This window comes from Macaca thibetana, chromosome 2 (genome assembly GCF_024542745.1).
Source record: "Macaca thibetana thibetana isolate TM-01 chromosome 2, ASM2454274v1, whole genome shotgun sequence".
NCBI classification, from domain to species: domain Eukaryota; kingdom Metazoa; phylum Chordata; class Mammalia; order Primates; family Cercopithecidae; genus Macaca; species Macaca thibetana.
In genome coordinates this window covers 148,350,736-148,368,932 of record NC_065579.1, presented here as the reverse complement: position 1 = coordinate 148,368,932, position 18,197 = coordinate 148,350,736, and the positions used below count along the sequence as shown (strand labels likewise).

General features: G+C 51.9%; 3 protein-coding genes across 7 annotated transcripts in view; 1 reads left to right on the top strand and 2 right to left on the bottom strand.

The window, feature by feature from the left end:
• The window catches only part of CFAP100 (cilia and flagella associated protein 100), a 41,148-nt gene extending 36,444 nt beyond the window's left edge, over positions 1–4,704 (top strand). For all 5 annotated transcript variants that reach the window (XM_050781685.1, XM_050781686.1, XM_050781687.1 and 2 more), the window contains 4 exons: positions 1,239–1,374; positions 2,353–2,558; positions 3,735–3,828; positions 4,448–4,704. In XM_050781685.1, coding sequence (XP_050637642.1) covers positions 1,239–1,374; positions 2,353–2,558; positions 3,735–3,828; positions 4,448–4,561 — 550 coding nt within the window. In that variant the 3' untranslated portion in view covers positions 4,562–4,704. The remainder of the gene's footprint in view (positions 1–1,238; positions 1,375–2,352; positions 2,559–3,734; positions 3,829–4,447) is intronic.
• Positions 1,368–1,916, bottom strand: LOC126949167 (uncharacterized). Its single transcript, XM_050781795.1, is given in 3 exon segments — positions 1,368–1,787; positions 1,789–1,896; positions 1,899–1,916. Coding segments are annotated over 3 exon segments (546 nt in total).
• A 1,039-nt stretch (positions 4,705–5,743) lies between the features above and the next one.
• ZXDC (ZXD family zinc finger C) overlaps positions 5,744–18,197 on the bottom strand; it is a 37,656-nt gene continuing 25,202 nt past the window's right edge. Inside the window, exons 8-10 of the mRNA XM_050781631.1 lie at positions 9,903–10,084; positions 7,777–7,872; positions 5,744–6,605 (exon numbers count right to left, since the gene is read on the bottom strand). Coding sequence (XP_050637588.1) covers positions 6,519–6,605; positions 7,777–7,872; positions 9,903–10,084 — 365 coding nt within the window. The 3' untranslated portion in view covers positions 5,744–6,518. The remainder of the gene's footprint in view (positions 6,606–7,776; positions 7,873–9,902; positions 10,085–18,197) is intronic.

Genomic DNA, 18,197 nt, shown 5'->3' with positions numbered 1-18,197 from the left:
TGCACTTGAATCCCCCAGGGATCTTAAAATGAAGTTTCTGATTCAATAGGTGTGGGTCAAGGTCTAAGACTCTGCATTTCAGGTGATGCCCAAGTTGGTCTGAGGCCCAACTCTGAGCAGCATGTCCCTTGTGCATCTGTTTCTTATTTCACTTGAAAGGTGAATGTTGAAATTCTACTCCTAGATACATATTCGAGAGAACTGAGAACATGTCCTCACAAAAACCTGTACGTGAATGTTCATAGCAGCAATATTCCCAAGAGCCAAAAGGTGGAAACAACCCAAATGCCCATCAATGGATGAATGGATCGACAAAGTGTGGCCTACGTATGCAATGGAAGATTACTCAGTCACAAAAAGAAATGAAGTGCTGACACATGCTGCAACATGGATGGACCTTGAAAATATACTGGGTGAAAGCAGCCAGTCACAAAAGAAAGCATGTTGTGTGACTCCATTTTTATGAAGTGTTCAGGATAGACACAAAGTTAGATTAATGGTGGCTTAAGACCAAAGGATAGGCTGGGCGCAGTGGCTCAAGCCTGTAATCCCAGCACTTTGGGAGGCCGAGACGGGCGGATCACGAGGTCAGGAGATCAAGACCATCCTGGCTAACACGGTGAAACCCCGTCTCTACTAAAAAATACAAAAAAACTAGCCGGGCGTGGTGGCGGGCGCCTGTAGTCCCGGCTACTCGGGAGGCTGAGGCAGGAGAATGCCATAAACCCAGGAGGCGGAGCTTGCAGTGAGCTGAGATCCAGCCACTGCACTCCAGCCTGGGCGACAGAGAGAGACTCCGTCTCAAAAAAAAAAAAAAAAAAAAAAAAAAAGACCAAAGGATAGAGGAGACAATGAGGAGTGACTGTTAATGGGCATGGGGTGATGAAAATGTTCTAAAATTAGATTATGGTGATGGTTGTGTAAACTCCTTGAATATACAAAAAAACTACTGACTTGTATACTTTATTATGGTTATGCTAATTTTATTGTCTGTGAATTATGCCTCAAAGAAGCTGTTTATTTTCTTTAATGTTGACTGTTAAATATTTTAAGTTTTCCCCTACATTCTGCCAGCATTTCTGACCCCCTGGGCATGCAGAGACTTGGCACCCATGATCCTTCAGCCCTCAGGACAGCTGGTAGGGGCAAAGCACTGTACAGACGGTCAGGCTCAGAGAAGCGATGTGCCCAGGGCTGCGCTGAGTGACTGATGCCCTGCCGGTTTCTCCCTCCTCCAGGGACAGGGAGGTCAACCAGCTGAAGCAGTGGGTCAGCACGATGATGATGTCCATCACCAAGGAGGAGGACACAGCAGCTGAGCTGGAGCTCAAAGCCCGAGTCTTCCACTTCGGCGAGTACAAGGGTGATCAGCAGGTAGGCTGGGGATCAAGGTGGCCAGAGGCCCAGGGGAAGGAGGGACCCTTGGGCACCCACTGGAGGAGCCCTGACAGGCCTTGGGAAGATGGAGGGCAAGGCCTGGGTAAGTGCCCTGCAGCTGCCCTTGCCCTGCCTGCCTCCAGGAGCCACCACATGTATCGATGCCTGTGCCAGCCAGCTTGGTTGCCCCCATGCCTCATTCATTGCTTCATTCTTTTATTCAACAAATGTGTCTGCTTCTTAAACACATAAATTGTGCCTGGCAAGGTGATCCTGAAGGCGGGGAAGAGGCGTGTCCCCAAGCCAGTCTGAAAGGGTGAGAGAATTCGGAGACAAGAGAAAGCCAGTGGTGTTCTGAGCAGAAGCCAGGACCCAGCCAAGGGCTCAGCCTGCTCCCAACCTGACAGCACACCTGGGGCCACCCTGGGCATGGGGCGGCTTCCTACTGTCAAGTGCCTGCTGTGTGCCAGGCACTGGGCCAAGGGTGTGGGACGCAGCCATGAGCAAGAAAGCACTCCTCTGATACAGCCAGAGTCCATGGGCACTAGCTGTGCCCAGGCTGGGCTGAGCTGCCTGCCTGCTGCTTCTCTCTCCTCATACAGCCCACGTGGAGGCACTGTTATCTGTTTTCTAAGTGTCAGAACAGTCTCAGAGAAGACATGGCCCTGTGGGGTGCTCGGGGTACAGGGCTCCCTGGAGGAGGGGACTGGGCCCTGTTGGTGTACCAAAGGCAACTAGGGGAGGGGCTGGAACCAGGGATCTGGCTGACTCCAGGGGGCCCAGGGGATAGGCTGCTCTGGCCAAGAGAAGCCAGATTCCCAAGTTCTGTTTCAGCCTATGTTCTCAGAGCTACCAGTGTGTGCCAAGCAGTGGGAGGCCCCCACCCTGGGAGGTCAGTAGGCCACCGCTGAAGGCACTAGCATGGGGGTGGGTTTCGGCCTGCCAGCACTCTGCTGGAAGCCGCTGACTCCACAGGATAAGCTGCTAGAGAGCCTGAACTGGAAGGTGCTGGACGTGTATCGGAACTGCATCGGCACCCAGCAGGAGGCCAACCTGGGCACCGTGCAGATGCTGACCATCATTGAGCACCAGCTGGATGAGCTGCTAGAGAACCTGGAGCGCGTGCCCCAGGTCAAGATCGAGCAGGCCGAGAGGGCAAAGGAGAAGGAGCGGCGCATCAGGTGAGCTCTAGGCCCTCCCTGCCAGCTGCTGTATCCAGACTGGCCCTGAGGGCAGAGGGCATGTATAGGCCCTGCCCTCAAAGCGCTCCCAGGAGACAGGCCCCTCATGCTCCATGCTATGAGACAAAAGCCCAGGTCTTGGGGGGATCTAGAGGGGTATCACACTCAACTAGGGGGTGGTTAGGGAAAGCTCCCTAGAGCAAAGGACAGTGACTCGATGTGGCCAGGAGGCTCAGGGAGGGACAACGTCTAGAAGACAGAAGAGGTGGAGCTCAGTTAGAGTGTGGCTATCATGGCCAGCCTCAAAGACACGGAATAGCAGTGGAGGGCTTTAAGCAGTGGGGCAAACATGGCCAGGTAGGGCATGGTTAGATTCTTCCCTCTGGGGCTGGACTGGAGGGGCTGGAGGCTGAGGGCAAGGGCAGCTGCCAGCACCCGAGAGGGAAGGCATGGCTACAGCAGTGTTGCTGGAGCGGAAGACGAAGTGCAGAGGCTCAGAGAGCCTTGGGAGTTTCAGCTCGGAGGGGAGTGCAGGGGGGCAGATGGGCGGCAGCTTGTCATCTGTCGGGACACCAGCCTGGACCCAAGGTAGATGGGGGTCATGGCTTCCCTGGCCTGTGGGCAGCCCGGTTCATCCACCCCGTGCAGGGCCCTGAGACAGCACAATCTGCAAACATCCATCCATCCTCCACAAGCACAGGGGCTTCTCCTCTGGGTCCCTGGTGCCCTGCTCGGAGTGGGTACCAGACCAGGCTTTGATGACTGAGAGTATACACAAGACGGAGACAGGACTCTTGCTCCAGGGGGATGCTGGACCTTCACGGTGGCAAGGGAGGCCACAGGTGCACGGATCAGGCCATGGGTGTAGATTCAGGGAAATGTGCCTCTGGGAGAGGTCTGCTGGATGAACCTTAGATCAGCCCTTGCAGGAGGCCAGAGCCAGAGCCTTGGAACAGCAGGGCCCTGGCTGTCCTCCTGTGCGCCTAGCCCACCTTGGCCAGAAGCAGTGGTGCTTTGGCTGTGGATAGGTATTGAGGCCTTGACCTGGCAAAAGAGGTGAAGAGGAGCTGGGAGTTTTCTTGAGGGAGGACACGGCCTGGCCTGGGGACTCCGTGTGGAGATTACACAACAACTCCCAGGTCCCCCCAGTTTTCAACGTCATTTCTTGCTGCCCAGACTTCGAGAAGAAAAGCTCCAGATGCAAAAGATCCTACAGGAGGAGCGTCTGCAGCGGGCCCGGGCGCGTGCCCAGGCTGAGATCAAGAAGAAGGTAGGCAGGGTTGCCCCGGGGGTCTCTGCTGGAGGGGGTCCCAAGACAGCATGGCAGCTGAGGTCCTGCAGCCCAAGCCCCCAATGCCCCCACTCTGAAGGCATTCACTGAGGCTCTGAGGGAGACAGCCTGCCTTCAGAGCAAGGCTCTCCCAGGACCTGCTTCCTGCAGGGGGCTCTTCCCCAGGCTGCCAGCTCATGGCCCATGCCAGGCTGAGACTGGTTCAGCCATGCCCACCCACCCCAGCCAGGTACACTCTGCTCAGGAACAGGGTCCCACCACCCTACCCACACTCCGGCCAGACCCCAAGCCCTGCTCACTGCCTGTCACTGGGGTCCCCCTACTGCTGTGTCCCAAGGCCTCCGCCTTTCCTGCCTTGTGACCCTGGCAACAGGAAGCGGGTCCCCCTGCTCCCACATTTAAGAGGTGGTGATCCAGGGACCAGACTTGATAAATGCCAGGCAGACTCACATCCCCAGTTATTTCAGAGTTAACTCCAGCCCTCAGCCTGCAGGGCTGCCCAGAGTGGGCTGGAGCTGACTGGAGCTGCTGGGCCTCTCCCTGCACCAGGGGCAGGGGTACATGGGCATACGGCTCACTGGGCTTGTTTCCGCTGCAGAGAGGCAGGACATTGGTATGCCGCTCACAGCCCCCAGTCCACAGGATCAAACAAGAGTCTGAGCACACACTGATGGACAAGGAGAAGGAGGAGCTGCTATTTTTCTTTACGTAATCTTCGCAGACCATAGCTGTTCTAGCTGAAGGCTTAGCAAAGATGTTGGCAGAGGCTGGGCTGGGTCTTGAATGGCCCAACTGAGTCTTCTCTGCCTCCTGTGTGCTCCCTTCCTCACCTGAATAAATTCATGTCTTTTGGGAGTCTTGAAGGCCTGTTTAAGGACGCAGCCACCATTGCCAAATCTCAGCATCGCCCCGGTTCATCATCTAACCCTAAGCAGATGCTTGAGGGCAAGAGCATGACACCTTGGTTCTCATCTAAAACAGCTGCTCTATGAGACAAAAGCTAATTTCACGCTGAGTGTAGTGTGAGATCAGCCTCTGTGCAAAGACCAAAGAAATGCAAGCAGGCAGCTGGGTATATGGCAGGGCCATGGCTACCAACTAAAGGAGAAACGACGGGCTGAACGCCATATATGCAGCTACTCGAATTAAGCCAAGGTGAAAAACCTTCGGTGCATGACTAGAGGCAAACTTTCATTCATTTGCACTAGGAGTTGGGCCCGTCACCGGCAGGGAACCTCAGGGTCCAGAATGCTGGGTGCCAGTCCCAGCCACTTCATGGTGGCGTTCCCAGAGAGGCACATGGGAGAAAAGTAGAGGCCAAGAGGGCATTCCTGGGGGCAGACCCTGCTCCCCGATAGAGATGGGGTAGGTGCGGCTCCACCCCCCATAGTGGCCAAAAGCCTCCCATGGAGGAGGAGGACTCTGGGCTACCTTGGGGCTGAAGAGTCTCCCAGGTGGGCAAGTTCTCTCCTTGGCTTTTAGCTGGTGACAGAGCAGTGGTCTGTGGAGAAGACCCACTTGCTGATGGGTGTGGATTCTTCCATGTGGAACAGCACCTGGGGACAGCACCTCGGAGTGGGACAAGACAAAGGGAGGACTCACTCAAACTTGGTGTCACCCCCAAATTCAAGAAACAAACACGGCAGTTTGAATGATTCAGTCTGGGAACCAAAACAGCCTCTGAATGAACACACACTTCAAAAGGCACAAGGCAAAAAAAAAAAAAAAATCGTTTAGGAGTGACCCTGTGTTATTGCTAAGTTAACAGACTTACAAATAAACAAAGGCAAGGTGATCATGTTGTCTCCTTTTGCAAGACAGACCTCACTCTATAAAAATATACATTGACGTATTATGTGCACATCAACCTCAATAATAAAACATAAATGCACCATCACAGTCCTACACGTAATTTATGGTATTCAAAACATCACTTTATAAACTATTGTCAAATTACCATTTAGACATTAATACCCAAATACAGAATTTAGAAAATTACTTAAAATTTTAACTCTACTATACCCCCAAGCTCTCAGCTATGAATTTAGTCTGGGAAAGAGGGCTCTGTAATAGGCCACTGAGATCCTCTGTCCTACCACATCATTCTCCCCAAAAAACTAGCTGCCCAACTGCTCTGCCAGACTTGGGCTAGAATTTGGCTTCACTGTGGCAATGGGACCTCCTGGGTCCTACAGTGTGGCAAAACCAACTTTCCCACAAACCCCATCCCAGGTGCTGGGATGCTCACACACTGAAGCTGAAAGACCCCACTTGGTTTTGCCACAGATCAAGTTGCATCTGACTAGAGAGCCTCTTCTCTACCCTATTTCCTGCAGAAGTCTTTTTCCTTGTAATGCAACAAGTGCTACACAGCCCAGATCAATGGGACACGGGGAAAGGGGCTGTTGTGCACCCAGCCCTGCTGAAGGAGACCCTTGTCTTGCCAAAGCACTTTGCTCACAAAGGCAGTTTCAAAGAGTACAGCCCGAACTCGTTCCTGGTAAAACAAAAGGAAAACATTTTGATAAATGTACCCAAAAGTCTCAAAAGGGCTATGCTGGTCTTCTGAATGGAAACCAAATGAGGTCTCCCCAGGCTCATGTCATCTGACTCTCAGGGAAGGTGAGTCCTAGACCGTGGCCTTGGGCCTGCCCAGGCCGAGGCTGCCATCACTGCAGGTCCTGCAGGTTGATAGTGCTTCCTGGGAACTGGGTGGCCTCCGGTCCAGAAGGGCCTCCAGATGAGGGGAGCACCTCCTGCAAAACCAAGCATTGTCATGAGGAGGGAGGAGGGAGGAGAAGCAGAGGGATCCTGTGGCTCCACACAGCAGGCAACTGACCGGGCTTGTGGTGAGATACCTGACTTCTCTTAATCAAAACTACAGGCTCCCCTTATTCTAAACACATGTTCTTTGATGGAAAAATGAACTCAATACTGTACTGTAGATTTTTCAAGATTGTTGTCTGCACACTGACGTATACCTCACATGTTCACACACCCGCATGCCTTTTTACAGAAACAAAATCATCTTTACTTCTGCAACCCTTTCTCCCCACTTCTCATGCGGTCCCTCCTAAGGCACTCTCCCAGGTATTAGGTCTCTGCCTGGGCCCTCACAGCTGACCGGCATGTGGCCCAGGGCTATGGAGGCCCCATCTAGCCTGTCTCCTCATGTTAGAAGTGTTTCTGCTGCTGCACCATTCGACTCCGGGCTACGGTGATTATTCCACTACTTTTTTTTTTCAGGAGCAGTCCCAGGAGGGGGCTGCCAGGCACATGGAGCGGACACTTCTGAAGTTCTCTGATCCGTGCTGCCAAACCGCCCTCCAGTTCACCCCTCTGCAGCCCGGGTGCTGCCCGGCCCTCTGCTCCCACCAGTGCTTCTGTCCAAGTTTGGTTCTCATTGCGAGGAAAATGCTGAGTAGCCCAATTTGCAAAAAAAAACCAAAACACAATTTGCATGGCTTATTGTAAATATATAAACATGTAAGGCAAATTGTTAGAAATGTAGTAAGCTATACACTTTCGGTATTTCATATCAAACTCTGAATCATTCACTGCCACCCATCCTTAGCTTAACCATGTAAGCAAACTATACTGAATTCATCTGAGTCTATTCTCCCACAGGCTGGGCCCTGGCCAGCCCTCTTCCCAGAGCAGTAACTGGAATTCCTAGGCACAGCACTTTCAAGAGCGTATTAACTTCTCCTGCTTTGTTTACCAGCAGGAGCTGCAGTGTCCTGCAGATCTGAGCTCCACTCACCCACCTTCTCCAGAAGGCAGCAAGACATCCTGGCAACCAACCCGCTGAGCCTCCCAAGCCACGCGGCTTCAGTGACCAGCCTGCAGCTGTGAAGCCAGCCTTCCAGAAGTAGAAGGCTCTGTGAGTCTCAATAAGAAAAACAAAGGGCAGTAAGCCATCCAGACCTGGAGGACGTAGACGGGCAGGTCCACAGTGAGGAAGGGGAGGAAGGCGGCTGGGCCGCGGGTTGAGGGCAGGACACCTTCGCCGGAGGGGTCATCCTGGGGAGGCAACACAGAAAGGCCTGTCACATGTCTGTGAGTGCAGCAACAGTCCTCGCCTCACCCGAGAAGTCTCCTCCAACTGCAATGCGTGGCAGAACCAGCCCACCCTCTGTATTCCAAGGGAGGCCTGAGGACCCAGCAGGAATTGTTTATGGGGTCTGGGTACTACCTGTTCCCACCTGGTGCTTATTCTCTCACCTTGATCCCAGCAGCTTTTGCTGGGCCTGGAACCTTCCGCTGTCCAGCTCCTCCCCTCAGTCAGCCCAAATACCGATTTCCCTCCTAAGGCACGCTCCTCAACTCCTTGTGGGTGCCCGGGCAACCCCTGCACCCCCACCAACCTCGAGTACCCACAGTGCTCTCCAGCAAATCCTCGGGCCCCAGAGAGGGGTTTCCCTGCATGCCCCAGCTTGCCTACAGGCCAGCTGGAAGGACCAGGGCAGGTGGAGGGGCTCCTGGGAGGGGAGGCTGTCAGGCCCCTCACAGTCCAGGCTAGAAACTTCATCTGTCCCACACTTCACCTGTCCTGCACCTGCATGTCCACCCATGGCCATTCACATCCCAAAGCAGAGCTCCTGGTGCTGCTGCCCTGTACCTCTCATTCCTTCTGCTTGAGAAGCTCCTGTGTGTCAAGGACTGCACTACTGTTCCCATTTCAGAGATGACAAAACTGAGGCCTGGAGTGCTTAAGTAACCAGAACTACACTAGCTAGTAAGGGGCAGAAAAAGAACTCAAACCCAGGTTTAATCAGGCGTCTCTTAAAAGTATACCCCCTACTTGCTCCTCTTCTGCCAGCGGCGCCAGCTTCCCTACCGTCTCCTATTGCCAAGCCTCTGGTCCTGCCTCTGTACCTCTGCCCTGCCAGTTGAGGCACTGTTTCCTTGGACGGTTCTCCCCCTCCACTGCTCCTGCTCCTGGAGAGTTCTTACCTCTTCAGAAGCTGGAAAGAAAGGACCAGTGCTCTTCTTGCCCATCCCTAAGACAAGCTTCAGCCCCCACCTGATGCTCACTGCTAGCTTCCAATCAGCACAGGGCCACCCCCAGCTGCCTGCAGCCTCCTCCCTGCCCCCTTCCCAGCCCACCTCTGCCCAGGCCATCCCTCCTCTTGCCTCTCTGAGCCCCAGGCCTGGTCCTGTTTCCTTGCTAAGCCTCTCCCAGGACTATGAACCCACAGCGTGCCTGTTTCCCAACTCAGAGCCAGCGTCAGCTCCACCCTCCGCACTTCCGTGGGGCCTGCAATCGCATCCTCTGCCACAGGGAATCTACAGAGTGGAGTGGTGAAAGGGGCACACACCTGGGCCAAACCAAGACAGCCCTGGCTTGTATATCTCTTCTCTCCCCAAATCCTTCCAAATCATCTTCCCTCCCCATTCCAGCCCCTCAAACTGAGACTGAAGATGCAGGTGTGCTCAGGGCTGCTGGAGCGGGTGTCCTCAAAACCCTGGAAACTGGCCACAGCTGCAGGTATCTGTGGCCCAGACAGGCTGGGAGGGGCCTGGGCCTGCCCTGGAGGGGCTCCGTTTCATAGGAAAGAAAATAGAACAACACTGAAAAGACCCCCACCACCTTCAGCATAGAAAGGCTGCTAGTCCACCACAAGCAGGCCGCCCTAGAAATGGGGTGGCTGAGGCGGCCTGCAGAGCCCCTTTGCCCCAGCCCTGCAGAAGAAGGGCAGGGTGGCCTCAAACAGATCTCACCCTGCTGCAAAACAGCCCTGGGGGCCTCGGGCAGGGAGGCAGGCTGCACTGGGGCTAGACGCAGGGCCGTGCACAGACAGGGTCAGGAAGTGGATGCACGGTCCCAGCAACACCCAGAGCTTAAGCAGATGCAGCAGGACAGGCTGGGAAAAAGGGAGGAGCTGGGCTGTGAGGAGACAGGACTTGGGGCAGTCTACAGGGGAGGATGGGCAAGCGGCAGGCAGGGGGTGCTGCGACGGGCAGGGGTTGCGGCATGCTGCACACTTCTCAGACCTGTGTGACCCTCCCACCCCACCTACAGCTGGCCTGTGTGACTCGCCAGCTCTCACCTGCACCAGCTGGACCTGGACGCCCTGCGCCCCGCACTGCACCCCAGCAGGTGGAGCTGGTCCTGGCCGTCCTCCGCTGGGCACCACAAGGCTCCCACACAACCAACTGCTCTGGCTTGCGTGGAAATGGGGAGGACTCATTTTGCCTTCTTTTATTTTTCTCTGAGTAGACTGTGAGGCGCCTAAAATGAAATATAAAAACGAGCACACCCAATCTACAATCTACAAGTCAGGTCCGCCCTCACCGAGGTCTATGGGGAAGACAGCCTTTCCATTAATCGTCATTCTGCACAGCCAAGAGACGTAAAATCACTCAACAGAAAAAACCAAGAGTTAAGAGGTTGAAACAACCAACCATACAAACAAAAAAACCACCAGGATTTTGATTTTAAAAATGTAAAAACATCATACATTTTTTTGCCAGATGGTATGGTAATCAGACACAAGCAACAGTAGTGTTGCTTAGCATCTTAGCATAAATGTACAGTCAGTATCATTGCTTAGTATTTTAACATAGTTAGCATGGTGAGTATGGTTGCTTAACCTTTCAGTGTAGTTAGTACAGTCAGTATGGTTTCTTAATATTTTAGCATAGTTAATACAGGTAGTGTCAATGCTAAGTACTGCTAGCATAGTTGGTGTGGTCAGTATCATGTCTAAGCATGTTAAGAGTTGTTAGTCTAGGCCAGGTACGGTGGCTCACGCCTGTAATCCCAGCACTTTGGGAGGCCGAGGCAGGCAGATTACGAAGTCAGAAGATCGAGACCATCCTGGCTAACATGGTGAAACCCCGTCTCTACTAAAAATACAAAAAATTAGCCAGGCGTGGTGGCGGGCGCCTGTAGTCCCAGCTACTCGGGAGGCTGAAGCAGGAGAATGGCATGAACCCGGGAGGCGGAGCTTGCAGTGAGCTGAGATCGTGCCACTGCACTCCAGCCTAGGCAACACAGCGAGACTCCATCTCAAAAAAAAAAAAAAGAAATATTATGAAAACCACTGTAGAATAAATTAAGGAAGGCAGTGAATAGTGTATCTCTCCAGATTACTTTTAAAAGCAGGCAAGATTTAAATGATATATATCAAATATTTATTATCAAGTTTTATAACACAAACAAGATAAAACTGAGCCATTTATCATGATTCAATGCCATATATGTAGGCCACTAAGTTACCTATAAAGCAAGAGATGTGACCAAATCCTAATATTCCTTTGCAAAATGTGTGCAAGCATGTATGTGCCATTCGAATCATGGGAAAATTCAGAATTATGTGCAAAATCAGAAATAATTCCACTAATGTCGCTAGACATGGTTACACTTTCCCAGTGTACTAACTTAAACCAGTTAGTAACTAAAATTTTTCTATCTTTATTAACATAATTTACTTGTATTACTTTTACAACAGGGAAAAAGATAGGCTATAGCTAGAATATCTCATGACAAGCTAAATTGGTTTTAACTTCTGTATTAGCATACAACATGAAAAAAAATCACAGGAATTTCTCTTTTCGATCCACACATTAAATTTGGTGTCTCAGGTAGTCTTACACTGAGAAGAAACACCACCACTAATTCGTACTGTTTTAGCATCAGAAGGTGTTTTTCTTCCCAGCTAACAACTCGTCTAGGGATAAAAAGTCAACAGTTGAAAAGAACTGCTCATGCTTATACATACATAGGGCTCTTTCCTTAAAAGTAATGCATTCTTTGACAACAGCAGAGGGCTGGCAAAGGTGAGGACTTTCTACGAGAGATGTCCATCCATGCCCCATGGCCCCTCTCTGATGTACCTCAAGCAGAACAGCTCAGCATCCACCCCTAGACACATCTCTGCACGGAAGGGTAAGCTGGCGAGCCCAGCTCATCAAAGTTCTGATGTCAGTATTACTCTACAGGATGCTTCCCTGAAACCAGTATTTGGACCTGCCCCTGGGTTTGGTGCTCTGGAAGGATATCCTGTTTTGTGTGCACTCCAAGGCAACACACTGCGGTAGAAGTCTGGTGGAGAGTTACAGCCTCCCCGTTTTTTGGCAAGCAGAAGGGCAGCTGTGGGTGAGGGGGAGAACCTGCCGCAGATGAGCTTGGACACCCCTTCTCAGGGAGTCCGTTCCAGCAAGGACTGCACCTGGAAGACGAGCCTGGAAAGGATGCAGGGGTCCAGGCCAACGGCTGCGAGATAACAGGGCAGCCAGGGGAGGAGGGGCCAAGCCCCAGTCGCTGAGCTGTCCCCCAGGCCTGGCTAGGGTCAGAACCCCTGACGGTACACCCCGAAGCCTGGTATTATGTCGTGAACATTTAAGATGGCTGAAAGTTAATCATAAACTTCCTGGGTTAACTAAGCAAGTATGTTTATCTAGGGATGCTTAAAGACATGCCAGAGCAAACAAATGGGGTCCACACCACGTCCTCAGAATGTCCATGCAGCTCTGCGTCCTCACTAGTAAAGGGCGCCATGGCATCAAATGCAACATGACCAATTTAATTAATAAACAGTCACAAGAAAAATCAAATTCCTTTCTCACTATGGACAACCGCAAACCCTTATAGAACAAGGTAACAACACTGAACTAAATTTTGCTTCAATATTTTCAATCGTTATCCAAAATGCTTTTTTGTGCTAGAGAACTTGTAGGAGTGGGGAGAGGAACAGTATAAACCCAATACCAAGCAACCTCCTGGGAAGCAAGGAAGGAAACTCTAGGGAAGAGTCCTATCTGGGTATGAAGGTAAACACAAAGCAGTCAAGGGCCCGGGCTTGGGAGCTGGACGATCCAGCCATGTGACTCAGCTTCCATGGATCTGCGGTGAATGGAGATTGCCACACTGCTTTCACCTTGCCGTGCCATGACGAGAATTAGGTGAGGTCAACAGCACTGGGCCTGGCTCAAACAGCATGCCATCCCCACACCAGGAGCACCGCAGTGGCCGCCACAGGACAGAGTTCAGAGCCAGCCAAGTGCCCAGAAAAAGGATCTGCACAGACGAAGCTCAGGTCCTTCCTCTGATAACCACAGGGGGTCATGTAAGCTTCCTCTACTGAGATCCTCACTAGAACAGGAAGTATGTGACTATTTTCCCAATTCTCCCAAGGGTGGGAGATCAGAGGGCACTGGGGCTTAAGTCACTCAGTCCCTGACAGGGTTAGTTCAGCATAGCTCTTAGAAAGAGATAATATGTTAATATACTTATCCACAAGGAAATATATTCATATTAAGAACAAAAAGCAGATAAAAATGTTTATCATTTTTCAAAAACAAGTCATTTGTGTAGGGAAATGTTTAACACTGAAACACTGCAAGTAGTTTTTCTTGGGTGGTGAAGCTACAGGCGAGAAAACGTAAGGAACCCACACTGATCTTTTCCAGAGTAAACCCACATGACCAGCCCTGCTTGTGCTGAGCGCTCACCCTTTGCTTAGGGATGTGCTGCTCACACAACAGGTCCCTTGTTCCGCAGGGGCACTCTCTCCTCCAGGGCATCTGGCAGGCCCTGAGTCGCCGACTGCCTCCTCCTCTCTCACAGCCTTCATGGGTATTCTTGCCAAGCTACCTTCCCAGATGAACTTAAAGTGGACAGGTGTTTAAGTTACTCAGGATTTTAAAGGAAATGAATAAAGTGTGTAAGTGAACAAGAATTGGGCATCTCCAGCTGGCAGACCCTACATAGGACCTTACCCATTCGGAGCACACTTGTCATGAGTGAGCCTGGCATATTTTATTACTTTTACTGTCATTACGAATGAGGTCAGTTTTTCACAATTACTCTTATTTGAAAAGCTATTCATTTTATATATACAAATGTGTACTGTGCAATTAGCTGTCTATCGATCCTTCTTATTTCTAATTGCTTGAGTTGATTCCCCTGGGTTTTCTAAGCCTGACAATGACTTTGTCATTAAGTAATCATCATTCTCTCCTTTCTATTTGATTATCTATTTCTTTAAAAATAAAGACTTCCATAAAAGTGTCAAATAGATTGCGCAGCTGGTTTGGTTTACTATTCCTCCAGCTTTGTGGGGAATGCAGCCAGCATCTCTCCACTGAAAATGCCACTGACAGCTGGCTGCTCTCTAGTATTAGGGAAATCTTCTGGGTTCCTAGTTGATTCGTATTTATGATGTTTTCAAATCAGCAGCAGGTGATGAATGTCATCAACTGCCCTGTTCTGCCTCTGGGGACCCTGCACATCTCCTGTAGCATTTGCTGTGGCAAATCATGCTGACGGGCTGCCTCACCTTACATCACCCTCGCCCGCTGTCCATGTGCTGGCACTTCACTTGGGATTCCCATGCCTGCTTCACCTGCTGGAAGTGAGACACAGTGTTCCTGCATACCACGTGGCCAACAGGCTGAGTAACGGCTCTGAGGGCAGCCGGCCTTGGGTTCCATCCTGCCCCTACCCCTGCCCTCACCAGCTATGCAGCCCTGGCTAAACTCTCCCTGCCTCAGCTTCCTCATTCAGAAAAGTGGGGACACAAGGACCTACACCTCATAGGATTGTTGCAAGGACTAATGGGGTAACAGATGTAGACGTGCTAGGCTTAGAACTGTGCAGGGCATACCGTATGCCTTCATTAGTTATCACACCTTTGTCAAGTTTTAGAACCAGGGTATGTTAGCTTTATACATTGAATTTAATAGCTTTTACTTGAGGTCTGCCCAAGTTTCATCATCCACTCAACAAGTGTGTACTGCCCCTCCACTGCGCGGCAGGTGCTCGGCCACAATGGTGGCCCTGCCCATGGAGCTCTCAGCTGCTGGCTGGTGCACTCAATACAGCTGTGCATTTTGCAGCACACAGACAAACCCACAATGGATGAGCAACGAGGGATGAGAAAGTGCAGGGTACCCTGGGAGCCTCGAGAGGCCACTGACAGGACCCCAAAGTGTCTGTGACACAGGTACCACCCTTGAGGAGCTGATCACAGCGGGGACCCTGCCGAGAACACTCTGGGCATTCCACACAGGCATCCAGGGCAGGCATCAGGGCATGGCACAGCCATGCACTAAGAAGCAAGCACCAGAGACCAGCATGTCGTGGGGCTGCCACCCCTAGGGCCGGAGGGACTAGGGAAGGGGTGGTGTCACCAGAGTCCAGAATAGGGACAGCGCATAGCAGAACTACAGCAGGGGCCACCCAGAAAGAACTGGGGCCACAGCCATGGGGGCAGACAGCCATCGCCATGAAACTCCCACGGAAGCAGAGCAAGTGATGCCCTGCCTCCTGCCACACACCCTCTAGTATCCCCCTAATGTTCCCACTGCCAAACCTAGCTGGAAGTGCTGAGAGGAGCCTGGGTCAGCATCTCCAAGGATGTGAGTCAGACAGCAACGGCCAGCATCCACATGGCAGGAGGAGCAGGAACTGCCCGGGCGGGGGGTGGGACGGGGCAGCATGCAAGCAGGGCAGGTCCACAGGCACTGCACATAACGCAGGGCGTGGCACAGGGCAGCCAAAGCCAGCTCCAGAGGCCTCAGAAGAGTAAATGTAGTGGGATCCTATCCTAGAGGTCAGCAGCTCTGAAACCACATACATACAAAGCCCTGCCACTCTTTGCTTTACTTTGTTCCGACAAAATGTTGAATGTACAGAAGGAGATGTAATGAACAAAATATATGTTTAAAACTATTACCAAAGCTTTTACTTTTTTTATTAAGAGATAAGGTCTCACTATGTTGTCCAGGCTGGACCTGAATTCCTGGGCTCAAGTGATCCTCCCACCTTGGCCTCTTGAGCACAGGTGTGTGCCACCACGCCCAGCATCTCTGAATCTTTTAGTCAGCCCTGGGCCAAGTATTTTTGCAAGAACCCCCGTAGGTCCTCACAAGCACCCTACAAAGCCAGGTCCCATCACTTTCCCCATTTCGCAGAAGGGGATGCTAAAGCCAGAGGCCAGGCAACCTGCCCCAGGCTACTGCAGGTGGAGCCACACCTCACCTGGCGGTCCTGACCCTACGACTGACGCTTTGACTCTCTCAGCAGGCTGGCTCTACAAATCATTGTTCTGGCTGTGTGTGGCAAAGTCGATTCCATTTATTTGTTAAATAGAAGCTTCCTCTTCCCAAAGGCTGGACACCTGCCACTGAGGGACAGGAGTCAAGGGACTTCCCACTGGGCTGCCAAGGCCGACCTTCACCCTCAGTCAGCTGACAGCGACATAGGGACAACCGAAAGGGGACACGGAATGAGCTGGACCTACAGAGGCCAGGTGTCTGCCATGCAGATGGAAAGGGAGCCGGGGCTGTGTGCTCCAGGCAGGAAAGTAGAGTAAGAAACAAGAAAGGCGTAAAAGTTAACAGAAACCAAAGTGACAGCAGGACGCTCTGTGGAGAAGGGCCATGGCGCTCACTCATGCAAGTGTGGGAAACCTGGCTTGCAGCCCATTCTCCAGCAGTGGGGTCACACCCAGTTCTGCGGCAGGAAGTTAACTGCCACCAAGCACCTTTCTAGCTCTCCCTGCGACAGCCATCAAAACTGAAGCTTTACTCACAGGACAAAAGGAGCCCAGGCCCCTCTAGGAAGCAATGTCCAGAGCCTGCAAGGGGTCTGAGACCCTCACAGGAAGTGTAAACAGGAAAGGCCCCTCCACAGCTGCTCACAGACAACTGCACCTCGCTCACCCTTGACCTGCCACGGCTCCGACCTTGGACACGTAAGGGTCAGTGGTGTGGAGGGAGCTATGATGGACTGCTGGGCAAAATCCTCCTGCCCCTAAAGAAAACACAAGAGCAGACAGCTCCCACTTTGACAAGTCTGTAATCTGCTTTCCTCTCCAACTGAGAGACCCATGCACCCTCCCCTGTTATAGGCCACATCTAGCCCCAGGGGTGTACATGGGGCCCACAAGGTATGACAAAGCCCCTGCATCCTCAAAGATGCCCTCATCCAAATCCAAACCCACCTGGGCACCTCATGATACACGTGGCACAGCAGCCACACGCATGTGACTAGAAATCTCTTCCAGAATGAGGAATAAATGGGGGTGCACCTCCAGGCTGGCTGCTCCTGCTGACCCAGGGCCCCTGCCCGCACCTCCCTTCCTGCTGCTCTCCCTGCAGGGTGGTCCCTTCTGCTTTCATCATGGCAGCAACGGGAAGAAAGGGAAGAAAACTTGGACTAGGTGTGCAAAGATTTTTGTTTTAAAGCGAAACAAAAAGATTATAAAAATTTGATCACTGACTTAATTTCAAGGCTCCATCCAACCTGATCACCCATTGGAATACTCTAGCATGTGCATGCCTGAGCTGCAATGCCAGCACAGCCACCTCACCCTCCGCCCGCAGGGGCCCACTCCCTAGGCTGGGGCCAGCAAGCCAGCACTGCACCAGGTTCAGGGGGTCCCGGGGTGGCCACAACAGTGCGCCAGTCATAGAGAGGCGGGCACATACTTAACCTGCCTCCTCCCTCTAGCTCTCGTCCCCACAGTTCCCTGGAAAGAAAGGACTCGAGGCCACTTCTCATCACCCCATGAGTTCCTCAGGCCCACCAGGCCACCCCAGGAGGAACAGTGCTCTATTGCTCACCATTTTGATGGCAGCTCCATCTTCACGTTTTAATTACACAAAGTATTTTCCAATACAAAAAGTAGAAATGATCATAACAAAACATTCACAACTTAACACTCAGGAAAACACCACTTCATGCACGCATATGTGTACTACTGCTTGTTTCCAGGTAAATGTACACACAAATTTGTCTCTCAGCACACCCACTTTTTCTTACAAATACGAACGTACTAAAAACATGCACAGAGTGTGCAGTTCTTCTGGACATTTGAGTTACAAATATTTAAACAGTCCCGCACTGAGCAGCAGCAGCATGTGCAGCTTCACACAGATCCCTGGGATTTCCTTGAGATAAATTCATAAAATGTAATTGTAAGACTGAATATTATGCATATTTTTTGGCTCCTGAACACACCACCAAATGACCCTCCAGAAACATCACAGTGTGTCCCCACTGAAGCTCTCCTGAGAAAGCACAAGGACACGCTGTGTGCACCAAGGCCAGCACTGGGCTCCTGTCACCCAGGAAGGCCCAGCCAACCTGGCCCTCAGTTAGATCTACCAGTGTCCTTGTGAGCACCAACCGGCTGCATCTTGCTCATTGCCAAACTCCTTATGACCTTCTGCACAATGATCTCACGCTGTTGCTGGTGATGTGGAAAGCTCTCTGTGCAGACACGTCTCTGCGGCTGTGCCTCTGCTGACACACTCTGGGAAATGATTTAACCTCAGGGCCTCGGTGGCGCCCGTGCAGGAAGGGTTGATGGCAGGTCTCCACCTCATAGGGTTTT